At 34.0% G+C, this 24,230-nt stretch overlaps 1 protein-coding gene across 1 annotated transcript in view; it reads right to left on the reverse strand.

Moving 5' to 3' along the window:
* Positions 1–3,946, reverse strand: part of HTR2C (5-hydroxytryptamine receptor 2C) — a 173,448-nt gene extending 169,502 nt beyond the window's left edge. Inside the window, exon 1 of the mRNA XM_090264792.1 lies at positions 3,912–3,946. Coding sequence (XP_090120918.1) covers positions 3,912–3,946 — 35 coding nt within the window. The remainder of the gene's footprint in view (positions 1–3,911) is intronic.
* Between the last annotated feature and the right edge of the window lie 20,284 nt (positions 3,947–24,230).

The raw sequence follows: 24,230 nt of genomic DNA on the forward strand, positions 1-24,230 counted from the left end.
AGTTATTTAATAACCCTGGCTGGTTTGGCTCAGTGGATTGAGCGTCGGCCTGCGAGCTAAGTGTCGCTGGTTCGATCTTCCAGTCAGGGCATATCAGAGAAGGAAAACTCTGACTCCAAAAAACCTCCGCTGCCTTGCGGCATACCTCTTCAGGGGAAAGGCTAAGGGAGTAAACCCCGACAGAAAATCCGGAGCCGGAGTCCCTAAGGCGGTTTGACGTTGTAGTCAACACCGGCAACTCCTGCGGCGCACCTGAAGCCAAGCTGTATTGACTCCGTCTTTCCCTTGGATCCTTCAGCTGCGAAGAGAGGGGGGGTCTGCTGCATGGGCAACAGCAGATCCTCCATATCACCCTGCCCAGGCTCTGTAGCTTCAGCTTCACTGGAGAGGACACTCCAGCGTCATCGCAAGATGTCGATTCAACACGGGAGGAGACAGATACCGTGTCACTCCCGAGTTGGACTGCACAGCCATTCTCGGCGGTGCAGATAGACTCTTAAGAAGCTACACCATCGTCTCTCGAGACGGACGGCTGCCGACGAATAGTTATTTAATGAATAACAAGCAGGAACTTGTGTATTGGTTATTATTTATAGTGAAGAAAATTTTCTCTACAGGTATAATATGTGCTGAACCATTTTGTATGCAAAAAGTTGAAGTAATCTTCTCTCTGGAATTGGGGAGCTGGAACACATGATGTTACAACATCCAGAGTCCATGAGGTCTTTACCTAAATGCCTCTATTTTATCATTTAATTCACTTGGTCTTTGAACTTCAAATATTATCTCTTTACAGGGAAATAACATGTGTGATTTGATTAACTCATTGCTTATTATCAATCATCAGAGAAACTTACAGTAAGTAGTAAAACTAGGTAATTGTGATTATACTATTCATATCATACCTATACTATTATACATGCACACATGCACACACGCTATACTTTCTGAACCTAAACTGTAACACTTTGACTGAAAAATTGACATTATTTAAACCTAAAATATTATAATAATTTTATAACACTTCTAAAACCTATCTCTTAATATTTTGTTAATATACAATGTATTTAAGATCATGAAGAAATCATGAAAATATATTTACATTATCTTTAATACTTTAAACATTACCTTAGAATTACTTTCTTATTAGCCAAAGCTAACATATTCTACGTAAATGTAGCAGGAAGACATACATAGTAATTTTTATCAAATAATGAGAAGTAATCAGTAAATATTTTCAAATATAGGCTGTATTATTTTCCTGGAGTATAAAAAAGTAAGTTAAAATAATATATGATTTAAATAATGTGTATCATGATTAATATGTGATTAATATGAATAGAAATTGTTGAATAAAGGACCAACTAAGCAGAAGCAATTTATTTGCTCTCAGCTTTGATTATATTGTCACTGTATTTATAGCGTTTGGCACATGGTCAATGTTAGGCTACATGACCTCAATAATTTTTTTGACGAGTAACTTAACCTCTCACAACATTAATTTTCTCATTTGTTCAACGAGGATAATTTTTATCACATGATTTTAGTGAAAATTAAATGATATGTGTAAAGTCCTGAAAATTGTATCTTTGTCATAACAAGCCCTCAGTAAATGTTAGAGTTTATCTTCTTTCTGCCTTCAAAGTTAAACAGAAGTATTTTATGGTAAATGTACCCCAATTCACATATTTTAAAATTTGCCAAGAATTTAAGTCCTGATTTTATTTTAAGACTCTACTTATTTATGCATAACTAAGCTCAGATAGTAATAGCAATTTTAAATCTGGGCTCTTTTATGGCCCACCTAATATAATAATAATAATAATAATAATAATAATAATAATAATAATAATACATGTTTCTGGTATTAATTTTTTTCTGGTTTAAATTACATGGTGATCATCTCAAATAGCCCTACAGCACTTTATGCTCACAATAATATACTGCATCTTCAATTGTCATTTGCAAAACCACAAATAATATATTTATCCTTAAGCTTAGAGGATAAGGTTCTAACAGAATATGCAGTACAACCTCACATTTTTTAAAGGAAATTGTAAAAACATCTAAATATTTTCATATTCCCCTAAAATAGTAAAGGAATGCAAAATAAAGTTGCACATAACAGAATATATAAACATTATATCTAATTATGAATTTTATAATTTGAGTATCTTAGGACTTCAGGGTAGAAAACTACTTCAAGTATACCTGTATTGGTCATATATACATAAATTTTATTAAAGAGCCCATGAGACAAATACTGAATTACTGAGAAAGCTTGTAGAAAATAATATATCTATTGTGAATTACAAAATAAAGTTATGCTGCTGAAAAAGGTCCTGAAAGAGTATTTACTTTAGTTCTCTGGTTTCAATTAATAAATTGTTATTGAGTACTACTTATGGGCAAAGTATTGATATTGTTTTATTTTTGTGTTTTGTAATAAAAATTTGGCTATATTAAAATTAGGCCTAATTTCTAATATTTACATGCTCATTACAATACATACAGTTCTTTTACAAAAAAGAGTAATGTAGGTCTTGCTCCTAAAACTTAAATGAAATGTTATTAAACCTGTAGAAGTCTCAAAATATATACACACAAATCACAAGTTCTCTTGGAACAGGGAAAATACTTTATTCAGTGCTACAAAATTTTAATGAAAATATAATTTTACATTAGTAGTAGTTAAACAAAATGATACTTTAACTTAAAAGTCTGAGTACACTTTAAATCTACTTTTTCCATGGCCTAAGACAATGAACATTATTAGGAGAAATGAATGGTCCCTGTTTCTCTTAATAGATGGACAAAAGTTGACATGAATTCTTTAATTTTATACTGGAATAATTTGGTACCTTTTAAAGTGACCCTACATTTTGGTCTAGAGACCAATAACCAAATACTGAATTGGCACAGATGCATGGAGCATTTGTCTTTTCATTTCCTTATAGCTGACTCTTCTTTTCCTTATCACTGTATACCCCTTCCTTTTTCCTGTCTGCTCCCATTCTCTTGGAATCACACACCCTTGAGACTATCATTATTCTAACGTACAATGACATCCAAGATGGGCTACAATGGTGCATACTGGAGATGATCCAATGCTGATGTACTTTATACGTACACTACTCATAAACTTTTTTTTTTTTTTCTGAGTGAGCTCTTTTACACAGATTATAGTGGAGACTGTGTGGAAGCAAGGTGATTCAAGGCTTCTCCACTGTACCAAAGTGTACAGAGCCCTGGATCTTTTTTTCAACGCTTCATTCCTCCGAGTAGGTTTAGAAGAAACCAACCCTATATTTTACCAAGTTCAAAAGAATATATGCCTGGATTAGATCATGTTTAGAATTGCTCAGTACTTGAATCCAATTCTTTACTTACACTTTTTTATGTTACATTGTATTGATTTTAACCACTGGGTCATTGTATCAAGACTTCCAAAGATGGCATTGTTTTCCACTTTCTAGCTACATGCCCCAACTCCTACTCCCTGACTTCTGATCCATTCTTTTGCAACCTCAAATACTCTTTATAAAACCAGAAACTTATAAGGACATTTTATTTTCCTGGTTGTTAAGTTCATGTTATGTTTTAACCATGGAGAGGCAATCACTAGCACTGGGATTATTTTTTAATGAAAGGTATCATTACCATATTACTTGTTTGAATACATGAGCGGTTGTGTTTAATTGGAGTTCAAATTACTGGTGTTTTTCCCCCATTTATTGTTTTTGAATAGGAGATACTCATAATATTAGTCTATTGGAACAAAAGTGATTTATGTAGATTTAGGCAAATGTAAGTGAATGATCATATGAGTCTTTTTAACATTGTTGAGTAAGCTAACATAAAGTTATCTTTTAAAAATAATAAATAATAACAATAAATAATAGCATCCTTACAGGAATGAGTGCACCGCTTTCCTCAGGTTCACCATGATTGCTTCAGGCTTACGCAACCAAAGTTTAAAATTGAGAAGAGGAAATTTGGATTGGATTCATAATGCCATTCTTTCTGGGGAGAGAAAAGAAAACAAAAAAGAAAATTAGTTAAGGATTCAAATAACATATAGCAACCAATTATACAAACTTATTTAGTGATAAGAAACAACCAATACTAGATTTAGCAAACAGGTAAGAATGTCATACAAGATAAGTGATAAAAAAGGCAAAGAGAATAGATTTTTCATTATTTACCAATGTACAACCATCAAAGTATTTCTAAAGTTTCTTGTATATACTTTATTTATATGGGGCTTCTACTAAAACTCTTCCTGTTGGAAGACAGAGAACTTCAGATCAGTGTTTTGAGAAAGAAATTAAGGTTATGTGTTTCTTTAATTTGCAAACCATTAGGGCAAAGTTTGTGATCTAATAATTATCACTATAAAGTAAAAAGTTTTCATCTTATAGGAACTTAGAAAACTAATACAAGTTTTAAACATTTTTATAAAGTGAACATATTTTGTACATTTTTAACTTTTTTATTCAAAGTGAAGCCACCTGCATTTGCATAGATAGTTTTATTTATACTTCTCTCTTAACCGACAATATTTTCCAGAGAGCGGAAACAGGTTTATACCAAAATAAATGAGTTGGTCATGTTTATTAAATATGACAAAAACCTTCATGTATCAACTAATTAGCATCCAACAGATAATATGTTATAGTCAGGGCACACATGGAATAAATGCTGAAAATTACAAACAAAAGGTCAGTTGCACTAGATGACTGAAATAAAATTTTTAGTTTCTTTTATTAAGAGGTGACAATGTGTCTTCAAAGGTGGAGGAAGAAAATATGAAAACTGCAAAAAACTTATTAAAGAATTTTAGAGTGAATACCTTGGATTCATGTAGGCTATTTTTCAAGAGGTTATTTGTTTCATTGCAAAACCTTACCAAATATTTACATAGCAGATTATTTACCACTTAGCGTGCATTATATTCAATATGGTAGAATGTTGGGCAAGAGTAGACTGGATAAAAATTTGCTAAGAATCTTTGCTGCACTTTTTGTAAAAATAACATCTTACAGAATGAAACATGTCAGTCTCAACCTTTATGCTGACATCGAAGAAATACTCAGTAGTGAGTTCTAGTGATGAACATAGAGACCATTTTGTTTTTCTGTTTAGTGATTCCTAGCCAGGCATAGAATGGATAAACCTCTCCATTCTCCATCTTGTTTTTCTATTTTAGGATTTTGATTGTACTCTCTTCCCACAACAAACATCCAACTGTATTTGTTTCTGGGATCACAAGCTAATGGACATGGACAACGGGGAGGGATATGATTGCGGGAGAAGGGGTGGACTGGGTGGGGGGGAGCAATGGGGGAAAAATGGGACAACTGTAATTGAAAAACCAAAAAATAAAATTAAAAAAAGAGAGTCAAAATCGTGATATTGTCAGTGAGAAAAGCGTGTGTGTGTGTGTGTGTAAGAGAGAGAGAACTTAATAGCTTGAGAACATGGAATAACATGAAATAACCATTTTGTCTAAGTTGGAAAATTTCAAGAACCATAATAAATAACCATTGGTAATCTTTTAAAATGTTTTCTAGTTCCTTTAAAAGATTAGGAAATAAGATTTTACTAGAAAATATGCACCTCCTTATATTTCCCATCTCATTTAATGGGAATATTATTCTAGTCCCTCAGCTACAAATTTAATTTATTCTCTCTTCTTATTTCTCAGCTTTCACTTGGAAGTTCTATCAGTGCTGTCTATAAAAAATCTATCTCGAAGTCATCCCCTTAGCTATAGTAATACATAAAATATGGCCTCTAGTTTTCTGAAACCCTAAATATTCTGTGGGAGAGATAGATTGACATGAGCCAGACCATTTCTATGCCATATAATTCTGCCAGAAAACACATAAATTCTTTTTTTACAGGACATCTGGAAACAAGTGATAGAAAAAATGGTAAAGGAAGACAAAATAGTCTTATTTTTCTTCTTAGCCTTAAGTCAATATCCAAATACTTCTATTTTTAATAACAAAATGTAAAAATTGTTTTTAACTTTAATTTATTAAGTATCCAAAGAGTAATATAATTTAAAAGTTCCAAAGTGAATCATGCTTCATTCCAACAATTTAAATCAATTTAAATTATTTTTGCCACCGTTCAATATGAGAATCATCTCATAAACATTGTATTATCCATAATCTCAGCCATGGTCAAATCTCATTATTGTTACTCTAAATAATACATTCCATTAAAAATTAATCAACGGTGTCATCATTTTTTACATGTATCTTCTCCTGTGAAATATAAACAGAAAAATTAAACAAATATTTATTTTCAAAGTTCCAATTTCATTAATTGAGAAGAGCCAACTAATAGTCATAAAAGTACTATATTACATATATACATATCCAATATATTAACTAAAATATCTTGAGAGCAAAATAATATTTTTTTCTGTTAAAATCTGCATACTTTTAAAGTTAACTAAACCTGATAGAAAATGCCTAAGATTGGTGATAAATTTAGAGATATGATATGCTAAACAAGCATAAATTATGTAAGTAATGTTACATTACATATTTCACCAAAAGGCCAGATATCTGTGAAGATATTTTACAATGAGAAATGCTCTGTAATTCTACAAAAAGGGGAGGGAACATAAAACCTCTTAAAACCTTGGATAAGATAAATTAATGAGAAATAAAAACAATAACTAGATAACTCTAATTAAATGTTCTGATATGCATACCTTTCCGATCCCACCAATTTTTCACAATGAAATTCTCATTGTGTGAGAATGGTTGTGTGAACATAAAAAGAATTCCTGTGAATTTAAGTATTCAAATTTAGGAAGAATTGTGTTTTAAGAAAATAAAGATGAATATCACTTGTGGGATAATAGAGTATTTAATTATTTTTTAATAAGAATTTATATGATTCTCATAGAAACTATGATTGTGTAACAATATAAGAATGTTATAAAAATATATACATATATTTATATGTGTGTGCATATATGTACAAATATATGTACATAATTCTGTGTACTGTGTACAGAAAAAGATTGATTAAACTGAAATCAATGAGCTGTCTCAAGAATGAAGAGAAAATCACAAATTAAAGCAACACTGAAATAAGTTTAGAATTAGTACATTTAGACCAATCTGTTGTTTCTTTCTGCAGCATAAGTTACAAACCTTTTCATGATCTCTCTAAAGTACTGTAAGATCTTCAGGCACCAATAACAGTAACTACATTTGCCAAGGCAAAAAGGGGGACAAATATTAGTTTTCATATAGTACAATTTTATACAACATATTGCAGAGTAACCTCAATTAATATGGAATTTTACTTAAGCAAAATTCACACCCTGAGCATTATATTTAATTGATGTTTATGAATCTATTCTTATATGTCAACATGTCATTTGTTGTAAAGCATATATCATAAAATATAGTGTGAACATTTGAAAAATAGGATCTCCACTGTGTCTTCAGAAACAAATTTCAAACTATTGGAATTAGTATCACTTACAGAAATACTTAAAAGGTATTATCAATAATCATCTTAGAGCTAAAAACAATGGGGAAAAAGAAAACACCTTGGTGAAGAAAGGCTGGCCTGAATTAAAGAGCAAAAGCTCTTTAAAAGTGCAAACACTCTTCTTACATGTCTTCGGGTTAGGCTTGGGAATTTCTTCATTTCATAGCTAATTGGAATGATTCTTATTTAGCTCTAAATTTAAAGGTGGCTATGATAGAATCTAAGATTTCTTTAGTACACAGTTTCCATTTTGACTTCTCATAGTGTTCTTTTAGGGGGTTTGCATGGGCATGAGTTTAGACACCTTTTGGACAATAGTGTGATGATTCACTTGGAAGACCAATGTTCTATGCTCTCTCTAAAGGATACCTAGTTTTCTATGTCAAATTGACAACCAAGTGGCGAGAAATATGTGGCCACCCTTGTGGTCTATAGAATATGTTCTGTTACATTCATTTGTGGAAACTACAAGGATGAGAAAGGGAAACCAGTTTTGCACATCATATCAGTTTTACACATATTAAATTTAGCTTATGAAAGAGCATCTATATCCATTGGGAGATAAAGGCAGAAAACATAGACAATAACAACAAAGGAAAAAAACACAATTTGGACTCCAGTAAAGTCATAATTGGGGATTAGGTTGAAGAATCAACTGTTAAACAAGTAGAGAGAAAATATTAAATTAGAGAAAGAAAAAAAGTAAGGGGGAGGGCAGCAAATAAATGGAAAGAACAGGTAAAAGGAAAAGGATCAACAGAGTGTTTTGAAGAGGAACAGAGTTCATACTGTGTGATTTGTCTAAGATGGCAGGTGGTCTTAGCATCCTTTCAATAAAATAACGTAGAATGAGTCTAGAATGTAGTTGGATAAAGGGGGAGAGAGGAGGACGTGGCAGACAAGGGGAAGTGGTTGGGGAGGAAAAGGGAAACATTTAAAGGATTTTGTCCAATGCAGCTGAAGCAGTTGTGTAACAAACATTTACTAAAGACAAATTCTTGAGTGAAGAAGACATACATACTTCCCTTGTAATGCCCATGTTTCTTATTCAAGTGCTGGATACAAAGTAATTGGTTGATTGAAGAAAAAGAAAATGAGAGACTTGAAGAGATTTAAGGTGTGAAGACAAAAAATCTTATTTAAAAATGAAGGGGGAGCTGTAGGGGAGGTGGTTAATCCAAATTGTGCTTGGAGATTATAGAAGTCTACAACTTTATTAAGAACCTGGATATTTTCTTTTATCTTTTAAAACTAACCATTTATAATTCACTTTTACCACTTCCTTTTCCACCCTTTGACAGTGAAAGAAGACTGGTCATGTTTCAATCACATTTTCTGCCCTCAAAGTGTTTCTTATTCTTTCTTTCCCAGAGCTGGTCAAACATGACATTGGTGAGACTAAGAAGAAAATGCCAGCATTTATACCTGACATTTGTACAATTCTATAGGACAATACATTATCCATATATTGTGTTGTGTGTTTACCACCCCAAGTCAAGTCTTCTTTCATCACTATTATCCCACCATATGCTCTTCTAGTTTCCTGACTCCACTATCCCTCCGGTAATCTCCATACTGTTATCTGTGTCAATGAGTTTTTTTTCTTTGCTTAATACCTTCACCTTTTTACAAAATTTTGGGGGTATGGATTAACTCATAAAAAGACATAGTTTGCATATGATTTCTGAAAATTCTAAGAACTCATCATAGTGATGCCACAAATTATTTTCCCTCATACTGAAGAAAATAAATCTGGCACTGAATATTTTTAAAAATCATAGAATAGACAGCCAACTGAGATCATTTGTTTGACTTTTTATAATAAAGAATTCAATAATTGAATAAATAATAATATATGTAGAAGTTTAATTTTGTCAGCTTTCACTGTAAAGAAATTATGGACTCATAAACCAAAAATCATCCCTCTGATTACTATAGCCACTGAGTTTTCAGCAGATGGCTCAATCAAATGTGAATTAATCACAAATGTTAAGATTAAGACTCTGTTAATGTGGCACAAATTTATAACATTTTGGGGGGAATTTATAATTCAAAAATTATCCTTAAGACTAATGAATATTGCAGAAAATGTCTTTTCAACTTCAAACATATTATAATAATTTTCTAATAAAACAAGCAATTATACTAAAAATTAACATTTTCAAATTATGGTCAAATCAAATAATAAGTCCTTATGATTTTAATAGAAAGTTACTAAGTTATCCATTTATTATAATCAATACAATTAAAGACTAATATTGTACCAGTCAACACAGGATCTGCAAGCATGTAAAGCTCATTTAGAAATTTATTCTATGAAGTTAAATAAATTCAAGACTTCTATCTTCAAGTTTCAAGTTCTAATTTATTCTACAATTATGAATTCATAGAACTCTTAAGGCTGAAAAATTATGAGCGATCAAATAATCCAGTTCTTTGCCTTCAGATGGGTCTATATTAAACCCACTTCAACAAATTTGATAATTGAGGTTCTTTAGAAAAAATTCCATGAGAAGCAATTTTATAACCTTTCACTGTTTAGCAATCTGTTCTGCCAGAAAATGTCATTTTTATATCATGCAAAAAAGCCTCAATGTAAGAGACTTTAATTGGAATAATTAATACTACTAAGTCAAGTATCTATATCACAGGATAACATAATATGAGCAGCGTGCTTAGTGCATCTTTCTTTGGCTTGAAAATGCAGAGCTTCAGATATAGAACTGGATGCTTCCTCATAGTGTGCCATGAAGAAACCTAATAGTACTTACTGAATATGCAATTATATATGTTGGGTGACATTATAATTTCTTCTCCAAACTGATATACCTTTGAAAGTGAAAGACAAAGGACATTAACTGGAGGAGACTCTGGGTCTCTCTCCTGGGCATTGCTTTTTGTTTTGTTTTTTTTTTGTTGTTGTTGATTTGAGAGAGAGGAATGAATAAAGAAAGAGAGAAGAGAGAAAGAGAGAGAGAGACAGAGAAGGGCAGAGAGTCATTGATTTGATGTTCCACTTATTCATACATTCATTGGTTGATTCTTGTATGTGTTCTGATTGGAGATTGAACCTGCAACTTTGGCATATTGGGATGATGCTCTAACCACCGGAGCTTCCCAGCCAAGGCCTCCTGGGTATTTCATTACATCTGGTAATAAGGTGCTTATTCTATTTGAATGTAGGTCTTAGTGCTATTTTTTTAATGTGTTTTATTGATTAAAATATTACATTTGTGCCAATTTCCCTTCCCTCTGCTCCCCTCCACCCGGTGGCGCCCCTCCCTCCAGTTGTCCCCCCCTTTTAGATTATGTCCATTAGTTGTGCATACAGTTCCTCCCAACCTCTCTCCGTCTATTCCATTCCCTCCTACCATGATCCCCAATTCCTATATCATCTCCCTCCCTCTCCCCACTCCCCCTCCCTGTTGACCTCCCCCCAATATGCTTCCCGTACCCACAGTTCCTTTTCCACTCTCGTTGCCTGTTTAGTTTGTCTTTGTTTCATCTCCCTAGCTTCTGTTTTTTAAACCAGTCCCTTTAACATCTCATATAACAGTGGTTTGGATCTAATGAACTCTTTCAGTTTTATTTTGTCCTGGAAACACTTTCTCTGTCCTTCTATTCTGAATGACAATTTCGCTGGATAGAGTATTCGTGGTTGTAGGTTTTGGATTTTCATTACTTTGAATATTTCTTGCCAGTCCCTTCTTGCTTGTAGGGTCTCCCTTGAGAAGTCAGCTGATAGTCTAATTGGGACCCCTTTGTACATAATTCTTTTCTTCTCTCTTGCTGCTTTTAAGATTCTCTCTTTATCTTTAATTTTTGACATTTTGATTATAATGTGTCTTGGAGTGGTTCTCCCTGGGTCCAGTCTCTTGGGAACTCTCCTTGCTTCCTGGACCTGCAAGTCTATTCCCTTCCCCAAGTCTGGGAAGTTCTCCTTTATTATATTTTCACTCAATTTTTCAAGTTCTAGTTCATCTTCCTCACTCTCTGGCAAACCAATGATTCTTATGTTGGGCCTTTTATAGCTGTCCCAGAGGTTTCTGATCCTCTCATTGTTGCTTCCCATTTCCTCTCGCTGCATTGGTTGACTGCTTGTTCCTTCTCCATATTCCAGTTTGTTGAAATGAACTCTGGATTTTTTTTCCTCACCATCTGTCTCGTATGTGGTTTTGTTCCTTTCGTAATGAATGTTTTTCGCTTCTTTCTTATCTTTTTCCTGCTCTTTTGTGAATTCTGTAAGCCACCTGATAACAATGGCCCAGAACTGAGCCTCTGACAGGTTTCTTATCTGTTCATCTGTCAGGTTCTCTATCTGTTGCCTGGTGAGTTGTGTCACCGGGATTTCTATAGTTGTCTGCCTCATTTTGACAGATGCTTTTTGTTTTCTTGGGCTGGCTATAGGGGGCAGGGGGCAGTGCCTGCGTACGCGTCACAAATCAGTGACCGGCGCCTGTCTGCGACCTATTTCGCAGCCCTGTGGTGCTTTCTTTGGGGGCGGGGGTCCAAGATGGATTCACACAGTTATTCAGCTAGGAGACCGGGATCCGTCCTCCCGCCCCCCTGGGCCTCACTGTTCAAGGCGATGCGGTGGCTGCTTTCCCCAGTGCTGGGGTCGCGCACTGCCAGGGGCTTGACTGCCGCCGGGATTTTTCGCTGCCCCCGCCGCTGTCTCAGGTGCGACCGCAAACAGCACTGCCCTCTTTAACTCTTACCTGCCCAAATGGCACCGCTGGTTTATAACTTCATATGTTGGGCTTCCGTGTAGTTTTATTTTCTGGAATTTCTAGTTATCCTTTGTTTTGAAGTAGTTGTATTCCTCTCTAGTTGTAGAGGGAGACCTAGTGTGTCCGTCTAAGCCTCCATCTTGGCCGGAAGTCGGTCTTAGTGCTATTATTGTCATTTTTCCCCTCAACCCCTCACAATAAAGTAAGTAGTTATTTAAAAAATTAACTGTTCCTCTTGTACTTGGAATTAAAATGAAACAAAATATTTTCCCTCTATTTGTATTTACTAAATTTTTCTGTTTGTGTTTTACATACTTCATGAGTGATGACTTAAATTTAGTGAGACTTAAACAAGATTGTTAGCTACTGAAATCTACAGTATATAAGATACTAAATTTTTCACAGAAGACCTACTCTATCTTCCTAAAATACTTAAAAAACCACACAGCTTCAAAATGATAGTTAAAAGAGCTATTCAAATCACTCCATGACAATAATAACAGATATTGAGAGAATCTGTTTTAGTGGGCACAGTGTCCCGCAATTTGTAGCTGCTTTCTCCATAGGTGGTAGCAGAACTGTCCCTGAATTATGTTAGCATAAGCATCCACATAACAGAGTAAACTGAAGGCTTTTAAACAGCAGTGATCATGGGTAAACTATACGGTATATGTCTCTGTTGGAGATCAACTCCAACTGATTCACACAGCTGAAAACTTTGACCACTATAATAGCTCTTTCATGTTTTCAAATATTTATTGCTTGCGTATTGTGTGCTATCACTCTGCTGGATGTGGGACATATAGATAAGGCCTCTGCTCTCATGGAGCTTACATTCTAGCAGGAGGTACAGACAATAACAAGTAAGTAGGATAATTTCAGACAGTAAGAATTGTTAAAATTTTACTACCTATGTTTTCTGCTAGAGGTTTCATAGTATCACGACTTATATTTTAAGCTTCTATTTGTTTTGACTTTATTCTGGTATATGGTGTAAGTTGCTGGTCTGTCTTTCTTCTTTTCTTTCTTTCTTTTTTGTATGTTCCTGTCCAGTTCTTCTAAAACCATTTGTTAAAGAGACTATTTTTAGTCCACTTTACACTTTATGCTCATGCCCCCTTTGTCAAATATTAATTGACTTCAGAGACATGGTTTTGCCAATATATTTCCTAAGACAAGGGAAATAAATGAAAAAATAAACAAATGGAACTACTTCAAATTAAAAAGCTTCTGCATGGCTAAAAAGGCCATCATCAAAATGAAAAGGGAATTGACCATATGGGAGATCATATTTGCCAATGATATATCAGAAAAGGGTTTAATCTTCAAAATATATATTGAACTAGTACAACTCAACAACAGTAAAATGGGTAAAGGATGTGAACAGACACTTCTCCAAGGAGGACATACAGAGGGCCCATAGGCATATGAAAGGATGCTCCACATCACTAGCCATCAGAGAGATGCAAATAAAAGCCACAATGAGATACCACCTCACACCTGTCAGAATGGCCATCATTAACGAATCAACAAACAACAAGTGCTGGCGAGGATGCAGAGAAAATGGAACCCTAATGTACTGTTGGTGGGAATGCAGACTGGTACAGCCACTATGGAAAACAGTTTGGAATTTCCTCAAAAAATAAAAAATGAATCTGCCTTTTGATCCAGCAATTCCACTGCTGAGAATATACCCTAAAAATCTCAAATTAAAAAAAAAAAAAAAGAATCTCAAATCAACAATTCAAAAGAACCTATGCACCCCTATGTTCATAGTAGCCCTATTTACAATAGCCAAGTGCTGGAAACGGCCTAAGTGCCCATCAGTAAATAAGTGGATCAAAAACTGTGGTACATTCACACAGTGGAATGCTATGCAGCAGAAAGAAAGAAGGAACTCCTACCTTTTGTGACAGCAAGGTTGGAACTGAAAACTATTTATTATGCTAAGTGAAATAAGCCAGGTGGTAAAAGACAAATACCATATGATTTCACCTATAAGAGGAATCTAATGAACAAAATAAACTAACAAGCAAAATAGAACCACAGACATGGAAACATGGAACAGACTGACAGCAGCCAGAGGGGAGGGGAGAGGGGGATAATGGTGGAAAGAAGGGGAAGGGCCTAGTCAAAGAACATGTGCAAATGACCCATGGACATGGACAATGGTGTGGAGATTGATTCTGGGAGTTGGGGGCAGGCCTGGCAGAGGAGGGAAAAGGGGGGGGAAATTGGGACAACTGTAATAGAATAACAATAAAAATAAATAAATAAGTGAAATGATTACATTTTGAAAAAAATTTCTATAAATAAAATGAAATGGTAAATGGGATAAAAAGTGACTAGGAGAACTAATTTAGATGGACCTATGTATGTAGCCATAGCTTGAGGTTACATATTTTAAAAATATAGTAATAAAACTAACCAGCATTTTTGGTTATTCTCAATCACAATAAAAAAATACATTTCTTTTACAATGGTGAGTTAAGCACACAACAGATATCACTGATGGAAACAGTTCAAAAATTTCTGTCAGCTTGATTTACATTTTGCAAACTAGGGGGGGAAATCCAATTCATGTTTTGCTAAGACACTTAAAATTCAATTTAGCTACAAACTAAAATATGTCCTAATATTTACATTGGTGTATTCTTCTTCATAAGCAATTCCCACTTCCCATCTCATTAGGTTAGGAGATCATAAACTTTTGGTAATATAGCAGCAGTCTGTAGAAGTTTCCAGTTGAGTCACGAAAAGCGGAAAGTTCAATCAGTTGCCCAGATGTATTTAAAGCCAGATAACTGGGTACTTGGATACATCTGGACGTCTGAATGAACTCTTAACTCCTCATTTTTTTAACAGCTCTTCATTTCACAGCTTCAGAATGACCTATATAAAGGGAAGAGAAACGAACAGACAAAAATCTACTTTGGAGTGAAAGACTCAGTCTCTTTCGGGTTCTTCTGTCCCATCTTAAAAAAAAAAAAAAAAAAGCAATTCTTCTTTTGTTTTATAATGTATTACTAAATGATGCAGCTATGTCACTAAAATTCAGCAATATTTATACATAACTGATAAATAACGTAGAATTAAAATATATCAAATAAAATGGGTAAATAAAAATTCATTTCATAATTAATTACTTACATAACATATAATTCTTTCTTGCATCATTCAGTACTCTAGATGTTAAGTATGTGTAGTATAGCATAAAGGACACCAAGCTGGTGCAAGGAGACACACGTTCCAGTCCTGACTTCATCACTTAGTTCATGCATGATTTAGGATAAGTCACTGAGCCAATTTGGGCCTCATTTTTTTTAGTTTTTTCATCTATGACAGGAGGGGGTTGTGGTAGAGAAGCCATATCCTTCTGGATCTGAAATGCTGTGAATAGGGTATTTTCATAAATGTTTGACTTTATTTTATCCTATTTTACAAATAAAATTCTTCTAAATAGTTAAGTTTGGTTATAGTTAGGTTCCACTTCATGTTATTGTCAATTAAATGTAAGACAGGACATTCATCTGAGAAAGCCTCTTGAATTCAAGAGTGTGAAAGTTATTTTGAATTAGAGTATTCTCATAATGCAGCCTGCATATTCTATAAATTAATACACATGTATCTGGTCTTATAGCCTCTATTTCCATAACTGAATCCTCAATACATATCTCATTCTCAAATAGTTAAGAGATTACATACTCACCAAAAAATTAAGACAAAATTATTTAATTGCTATTTTCTGATTTAAAAAAAATGTTATGTCGAAGTAGTTTACAGAAAAAGTGAAGTATGAGAAGTAATGACCAGTTGTGTGGATATTTAAAGCTTGACTTTTGCTTTGGTGGTGCAATGCTCAACTAAAACTTGTTCACTGTTTTGTGTACTTTTCTTCCTTTTTCAAAAATTTATGAAACAAAGTACTACTTCAGTTTGAGGACTTTAAAAATACTGTTTCTTGCACTAGTTCTGTGAACTTCATATCAGATGGTGTCAATATTTAGAAAAAAATATCTGCCTATTTTATAACTCCTTTCAGGGAAATTAAAGTTAAAATATCAGACTGCAAGTAACACATAATATGTTTTCACTTTTATTTCTAGCTACATGTGGGAAGAATCTTGTTAATTACGTTCCTGAGTACCTCCTTTACAACTCAGTTTATAAAGTAAAATGTGTCAAGAAGTTCATACCAACATAAATCATCGAATCCTTCTGCATATGATTTTATTTTATTTATTTTTTATTTACTTATTGTTTTTCTATTAAACATATGGTTTTAAAGTATGTGTATATGTGTGTGTTTGTGTGTACTGGGGGTGGGGAATAAAAAGAAATGTGCTATGAATATACAGATTTTATTATTATCATCTTTCAAAGCATCATAATTTCATAAATTGAAATCATTTCATGATGATTCGAAGCTTTTTTTTTTTTTTAGTGGTTGAATATTTTTATTCACAGTTTTGAAGCCGGATAATTCAGTTACCTGATATTAAACACTATGAAATATTGACCACTGCCAAGTTGAGTAAAATAAGCCATTTGTGAAATAACAGATGCTGCATAACGGCCACATCTGTTTTTACATATCGCTGAAGATCATTGTACATATAGGCAATCACAGTTGTTCCACTCACTCATGTGCCATTAGAAACATAGTTTTCTATCACATAACCTCGTACTATAATATAAACCAGCTGTAGGCAATTTTACTAAAATATCAAATGAATTATTCCACAGTTTGATCCAAAGTTAAAGTACATTTTAAAAGAAAAAATAAACAGGTATTTCTTATACAATTGAGAAAATTTGAATATAGGCTGGGGTATTAGATGGTGTCAAGAAATTATTAAAATTGTTAGGTGCGGTAATTGCATCATGTTTATGTAATAATTGTGAGAAAGTTGGCACAAGTGGAGCCATTTTACTTATTTATGTGACATTGGTTAATTCAATTATATAGGTTTCAGGTGTGCAAGTCTATAATACATCATCTGTATATGGTATTGTGTGTTCACTACCCCAAGTCAAGTCTCAATCCAACACCATTTATCCCCCCCTTTAACCTCTTCTACCTCCCCCACCACTTTTGCCTCTGGTAATCACCTTACTGTTGTCTGTAACTATAAGATTTCTTTTTTACGTAATCCCTACATCTTTTCACCTAGCCCCACAACCTCCCTCTTTCTGACAGCTATCAGTCTGCTATCTATGGATCTGTTTTGTTATTTTATTTTCTTCATTATTTCCACATATGAGCCAAATCATATCCTCATGCACTGTTGGTGGGAATGCAGACTGATAAATCCACCATGGAAAGCAGTATGGAGATACCTCAAAAATTAAAAATGAAATAGAGCCATTTTAAAATAAAACTGGGGCAGCCATTCCAGAGGAACTGCTTTGTATGTCTTATCCCTCAAACCTTTGAAATATTTGAACTGAGCAAAATAAAGTAACCTTTGGACTGAGCCAAATGACACTGTATTTCAAATATCTGTTTATAAAGCTAATAAGAAAGCAGACCTCTTGACCACAAGGACTGATGATTATTAACATGCCTTAGAATTAGCACCACCACATATAAATAAAGAATAACTTAGCTTCCCTGGCTGGTGTCACTCAGTGGGTTGAGCACCAGCCTGTAAACCAAAGGATTGCTTGTTTGATTCTTAGCCAGGCCACATACCTGGGTTGCAAGCCAGACCCCCAGTTGGGGGTGTGCAAAAGGCAAGCAATCTGTTTCTCTTGCACATCAATGTTTCTATCACTTTCCCTCTATCTAAATATATATATGTATATATATATATATATATATATATATACCCTGGCTGGTTTGGCTCAGTGGATTGAGCGTCGGCCTGCGAGCTAAGTGTCGCTGGTTCGATCTTCCAGTCAGGGCACATCAGAGAAGGAAAACTCTGACTCCAAAAAACCTCCGCTGCCTTGCGGCATACCTCTTCAGGGGAAAGGCTAAGGGAGTAAACCCCGACAGAAAATCCAGAGCCAGAGTCCCTAAGGCGGTTTGACATTGTAGTCAACACCGGCAACTCCTGCGGCGCACCTGAAGCCAAGCTGTATTGACTCCGTCTTTCCCTTGGACCCTTCAGCTGCGAAGAGAGGGGGGGTCTGCTGCATGGGCAACAGCAGACCCTCCATATCACCCTGCCCAGGCTCTGTAGCTTCAGCAAAACATTATTTGAACCACCTCCTAAAATGATTAAGATGATGTATTTTCTCTGGAAAAAACTGATCTTTCTAGATAGTATAAAATTATATAGGCATCTTTCTTCTTTGATGACTTTCTTTCCAGTGGATATTATGATATTGCATCTTGATAACTGCATTTCCAATACCAATTCATCAATGTCTTGTCATCAGTACCATCCTATCCACTTAACAACAGCTTACAACTTGAGCTCACTCATCTAAGCTATTAAGGGAGGTGTAATTATGGTGACTCATTAAATACAGGGTATATCTCTAATTAGGTAAAGTCTTAAAACTCTTGCAGTACAACAATGTGATCAACTTAAAAGTAGGTGACTGTAAATAAGGTTTTCTGACAGCTACACATGCATTATGCATATTACAATACTTAAATTTGGTATGAATTCTATAGTAGCTAAAACTTCCAAATTGGTTACATCATGTATGACTGGGAGTAATTTTCAATATCAGTGACTAAATATAGTGAAGATTTGCATTGATTAAATGTATTCATTTCTCATCAAAACCTCTCGACTCAGCAAAATTTTAAAGGAAAATGTATCAAAGGAAAATCAGCACTGAGGTATGGTGTCACAACGTGGTCTCACATGTGATTTTATAGACCTTCTAATTTATTCTGGGAAATAGGTTAATGAGAGTATTATTCTTTTTGTTTTGTTTTAATGAAAGAAACCTTAGTTGAATAAATACTGAATTTTTACTAAACAAACACCAGGCTGTTCTCCTGTTCAGAAACTTTCATTAAATTGTGAACAAACTTGAAGAAAATCCAGCCTATTTCCAACAAGTCTCTCTTTGAAGGACTATTTCTGGCAAAAAAATGTACCTGAAGTACCTGAAGAAAAAAACTATAAGACGGAAGCCTGAAAAAATAAGATAGATCTGCAGTTATCTAAATCAAGATCATGGCAGTATTAAATAGTCACACAGGAAGATATGCCCAACAGAGAGTAATTATTCTTTTCTCTCATTTCAGGGACTCAATGTTGTATGAGAGCACAGAAATGACATTACAATAATGCTTTACTTTTCAAAACTGCATATGATTCTGCTTAAATTATGCGTTGGTTTAACAAAAATATATTGTATAAATCAAGATCAATATTTGTTCTTTAAGTCATAAATCATAAGCAGTATTGCTACTTCTATTGTTATATTTAAAGAACTGTCATAGAGTTTTATTTTCAAATTTTATAAATAATATTTCTAAGTTATAGGGCCCTAATTTTTAAAATGCAGGTAAAGTGTTAATAAAACAAAATTCACAAACATTAAGTGGTCACCTATTATGTGCCAGGCCCTATGAGAATTAGTTTTATCTAATTTAAATTCCACAACTCATTTTACAGAAAAAGAAATTGCTAAGTTCAAAGAAGTTAAGTAGTTTTTCCTGATAAATTACAAGGTCAAGATTCTAAAATAATATTTGGGGTCTTAAAAAAACCAAACACACCTAGTAAGACAATATAAGCAAAGAGTTTATGTGTTTATCGAGGCATTATTCATTTATTTAACACATTTTTAATGCCTACTATATGATTGGCAATATTCTAGACAAATGGGATGTACCAGTAAATAAAGCAAATCCTGACCATGTAGAGGTTACATTCATGTTTTTTCCACTGGTTATCAATTATTTCTTGAGAATTTATGGTAAAATAAATTTGTATAATGTCTTACTGTTTTCAATATTTTACTCATTTCTTCCATAGGTAAAGGAATAAAAGTTATGCAAGCTACTTTTGGCAAATTACCTCTATCGTTAAGGTTACTAACATATTTGTGATTATATAATCAGTACTGTTCTCTATTTAATCTTATTTTTCCAACAATCTGCTGGCATTGGAGTCTGAAATAAAATCAGTTGTTATTGCATTATTTGTTATTGTAGGAAAGAGTACTTGAGTTTTAAAATCTCATTTAAAATTAAATTAAAACTATCCATATAGAGAAGCAACTAAAAAATGAAAGCCAAATATAGAAGGTTTGGCAATATAGTGTTTTCACATTTCATTGTATTATATCACACATATATAGGTTTATATGTGTGATGTAATACTCGGAGAAAGCCAGAAGTTTTTCTAAATGGTCATTGCAGTTAACTTGGCAAAAACTGAAAACTTACATTCATAAAACAAGTACCCAGCTCATGTCAGTATTTGTGGAACCTTATTCATCAGCTTCCCACCTATCTTTGGGCTTGACGCTTTGCATCTGGCAGTAGAGAAGCTATTAGTATAGGACTTCATGTAACGTTCATGCCACTGGATCTGTCACTGTGGCATACCTTGGGAAGTGTTACTCTCTCTGTGACCATCTGTCAACCTAAATAAGTTGAGAGAAGAATAATCTTCTTAAGTAATCTTTGTAGAAATTTTTCAACATGAAAAGGGTATGGGAAGGGTATGCACAACAATTGTTTTATTACTAATTTATTACTATAGGAGAAACACCATGGGAAACACTTTAGACACCTTTTCTCACTTAATCTTTACCATGACAACAATATAATACCAGATTAAAAAATACATTGACATATTAAAATACCACATACAGTTAGGTAGTGGTAAAGTAGGATTCAGTTTCAGATTGTTCACTCCCATGTGTACACCCTTTCCCTCTGTACCAGTAACACTTGTGGTTCTTTAATCTCTGTAAGAAACCATAGATACTGTACCTGCCAATCTCTGTGTCTAATAAGTATACTCTCTGAGAAGGTATTGAAAGGTGGCACTTAAAGACCTTTCAACTTCCTTTTTTGATAGTTGAGGAAACTGCACAGAAGAGATAAATGCCTTATCTAATGTACTGGTTTTGTTTTTATCAATACCAAGATTAGAACAAATCTCCTAATCTCTTTCCAGTCCTTTTATGCTGAGCCTTACCAAAAGCAAGTGACCTTTGAGTCATACATGATTAAAGTGTCATTAGTTTATGCATAACTTTTAATACAGATGTTCTGTTCCCTCCTTTAAGCAAAAGAAATGAAGGAAATGTCATAGACTACAAAACTAAATGTAGTAGGAAGTTTTTTTGGAATGTGCTCCTGAACACGTGGCTCTCCAAATATTCAAAAAGAGAAGTCAGGCAGGAAAGCATGAGGAAAAAATAAACAAAGGGAAAAAGAGGAAAAATAGAAGTAAGGGAGGGAGGCAGGGAAGGAGAGAACAGAAGGAAGAAAAGGAATGACAATTGTTTTCCTCAGATCTGTGTTAATTCCTAGATGTCTGGAAGCCCCACGTGGTTGTGTTATGCATACTGTTCCTGGTACTAACTGGCAGAAAGAGATGGCAAGACTATTTTCAAACATAAGTTGTTTATGCAAAACTTTGTTAAATTTCTCAGTTGCTTTCTTAATCATTTAATTACTCACAATAGCAGAAGAACAAAGTGACTTTTAGATACAATTAACACTTCCATGACTAGAGCAAAAATGTTAGAAGGCAAATTTTGTTCTGTTGGGGTACACACTTGTTGATGTATTCAAACAAACTGTATGGGGATAATCCTACCAACCAATAGTCTTAGATTATTATTTTTTAATACGGTTTGTGAATTTAGCATAATTGACACAACTGTAGGCAAAACAAAACTCCACTAGGAAGATTTTGAATAGAAAGGAAAGACAGCTTTTAGCTTTAGCTCACTAAGATTAAACCAAGTGATTCACAAATGGCATAGCCTTTGATCTTCCTAGAACTTTTTAAATGCGTCAGTTTCTTTTTAAGTCAAAAGTCTGTAAAAGGTTTAATTTGTGGTATGGGCAGGAAACACTATGTAAAGTATGATTGTGTCACTTGTTTTGAAAGCAGAAATTCCTTTGAAGCAATAATGAATTCAATTATATGTAAAGAGTTGCCAAATAATTCCTTCTCCCTCTGAGTCACATGTTTATGTATGCATAGACAGCCTTTTGTTCATTACCACATAAAGTTGAATAATATTAAAATTTTTGAGTCAGGTAACAAGCTTTGTGAATGCATTATGTCTCTAAACCTTTAGGATAAAATGCATACAGTATTGGGATAAGCTGTCTTTAATTATTATTAAAAGAAGACATAAGTAAGCTGCATTTGAATGAGCACAGAGTTTTGGGGTCCAAAGATGAAAAGTTGAGCTTAAATTTTACTTCATATCTTTATAAATTTAGGCAACTTGTTTAAATCTTCTGTGCCTGAATTTAATTTAATATGTGACCAAAAAGTTAATCAATGTAAAATTGCTCTAGTCATTAGTCACCTCACAATCTTTTCCCCATTCTTAAAATACCCTTATTCTCTCCCTATTTTTATCAAACTTTGCTAGTTAGTTGTGAATATGGTGGTTGTTGTTGCCTTTCTTCAATTTTATTACTAGATTGTCACTACTTTTCTATTTCAAATTTCAAATTTTACTGTTTCCCCCTCCTACTCCATTTTGCCTTCCTCCTGCCCTTTCTTTTTTCATTTTAAATTTTAATATTTCCCTGTTTTAGCCAAGTTTTAATTCCTCACTCTTAGTATTTCTTCTCCCTCTACCCTCTCAAAATAATTTTTTTCCTCCAGAAATCTCTTAAACTTTTCTTTCTTTCTTTTTTCCCTCTTATTCCCATCTCACCTATATTGATCTTTGCTCATTTGTTGTTGATAGTGTTGTGGTGGGTCTTTTTCTCCAATTTGGTTTCTATTATTTTCTCTCGCTATATGTATTTTTAAAGTTTATGCTTAAAATACTATACGCTTCCTTTCTCTTACTCCATTCCATCATCTTTTCTCCCTTTTTTATTTGTGATGTAAATTTTACTTTATTTTTCCCTTTTCCTTGTCTCTATTTCTTACTCTTATTATTGCTCCTCCCTCTACCTTCTCAAAATCGTTTTTATTTCAGTTACTTATTTTACAATCATCTTTCATTTCTTATAACAGTTATAATCTCTTTAAACCTTTATTTAATACTGACTGACTTGATGTTAAGAGTGTCATTGTGGTGGGGGTTATTTCTGTGGGTGTGTGGGTGTGGGTTTCCTGAGCTGTTTGGTTTTGTTCTGCTAGCATCAGTACAACAGCATACAAGATGTGATGGGTGGAGCGACTCTCGGTCAGCCAGCTGGAGGGAAGGACTCACCAAAAAATGACCCCAAAACAATCAAAACCCATTTAAAACCAGAGAGCCTACATAACTGTTATCCCAAGAGCATCAAGTTCAGGAGATCAAGGAGACTGTACCACTGATACCCACAGGTCTCCTACCACAGAAGTTTACCTCATGAAGAGAGGGAGTCAAAGCAGATTAATCTGAGAAGCAGAAACAAATGAGAAGAGCCACCTAAGATGGGGGGGAGGAAACAACCCTCAACTGAAAGGAAAGGAAGAATCCCTCGGAAAAAAATGCTAAATTAGAGGTAAATAAACTATCAGACATTGAGTTCAAAATAATGATTATAAGGAAACTCAAAAAGTTCAGTGAGAACTAAGAAGAACTCCAGAGAAACAGCAATAAACTTGCTGTGAACTACAGCAGCATGAAAAAGGACATAGAAACTATCAATAAGAGCCAGGAGGAAATGAAGAATACAATATCTAAAATGAAGAACACAGTAAAAGGAATTAAAAGCAGATTAGATGAAGCTGGGGATTGAATCAGCAAACTGGAGGAAAAAGTAGAAAAAAAAATCCCTGACAGAGCAACAGAATGAAAAAAGATAGAAAAAGAACAAAGAGGGCTTAAGGGAGCTGCAGGAAAACATGATATATATTAATA

The sequence above is a fragment of the Furipterus horrens genome, unplaced genomic scaffold, assembly GCF_987537825.1.
Source record: "Furipterus horrens unplaced genomic scaffold, mFurHor1.1.pri manual_scaffold_17, whole genome shotgun sequence".
NCBI classification, from domain to species: domain Eukaryota; kingdom Metazoa; phylum Chordata; class Mammalia; order Chiroptera; family Furipteridae; genus Furipterus; species Furipterus horrens.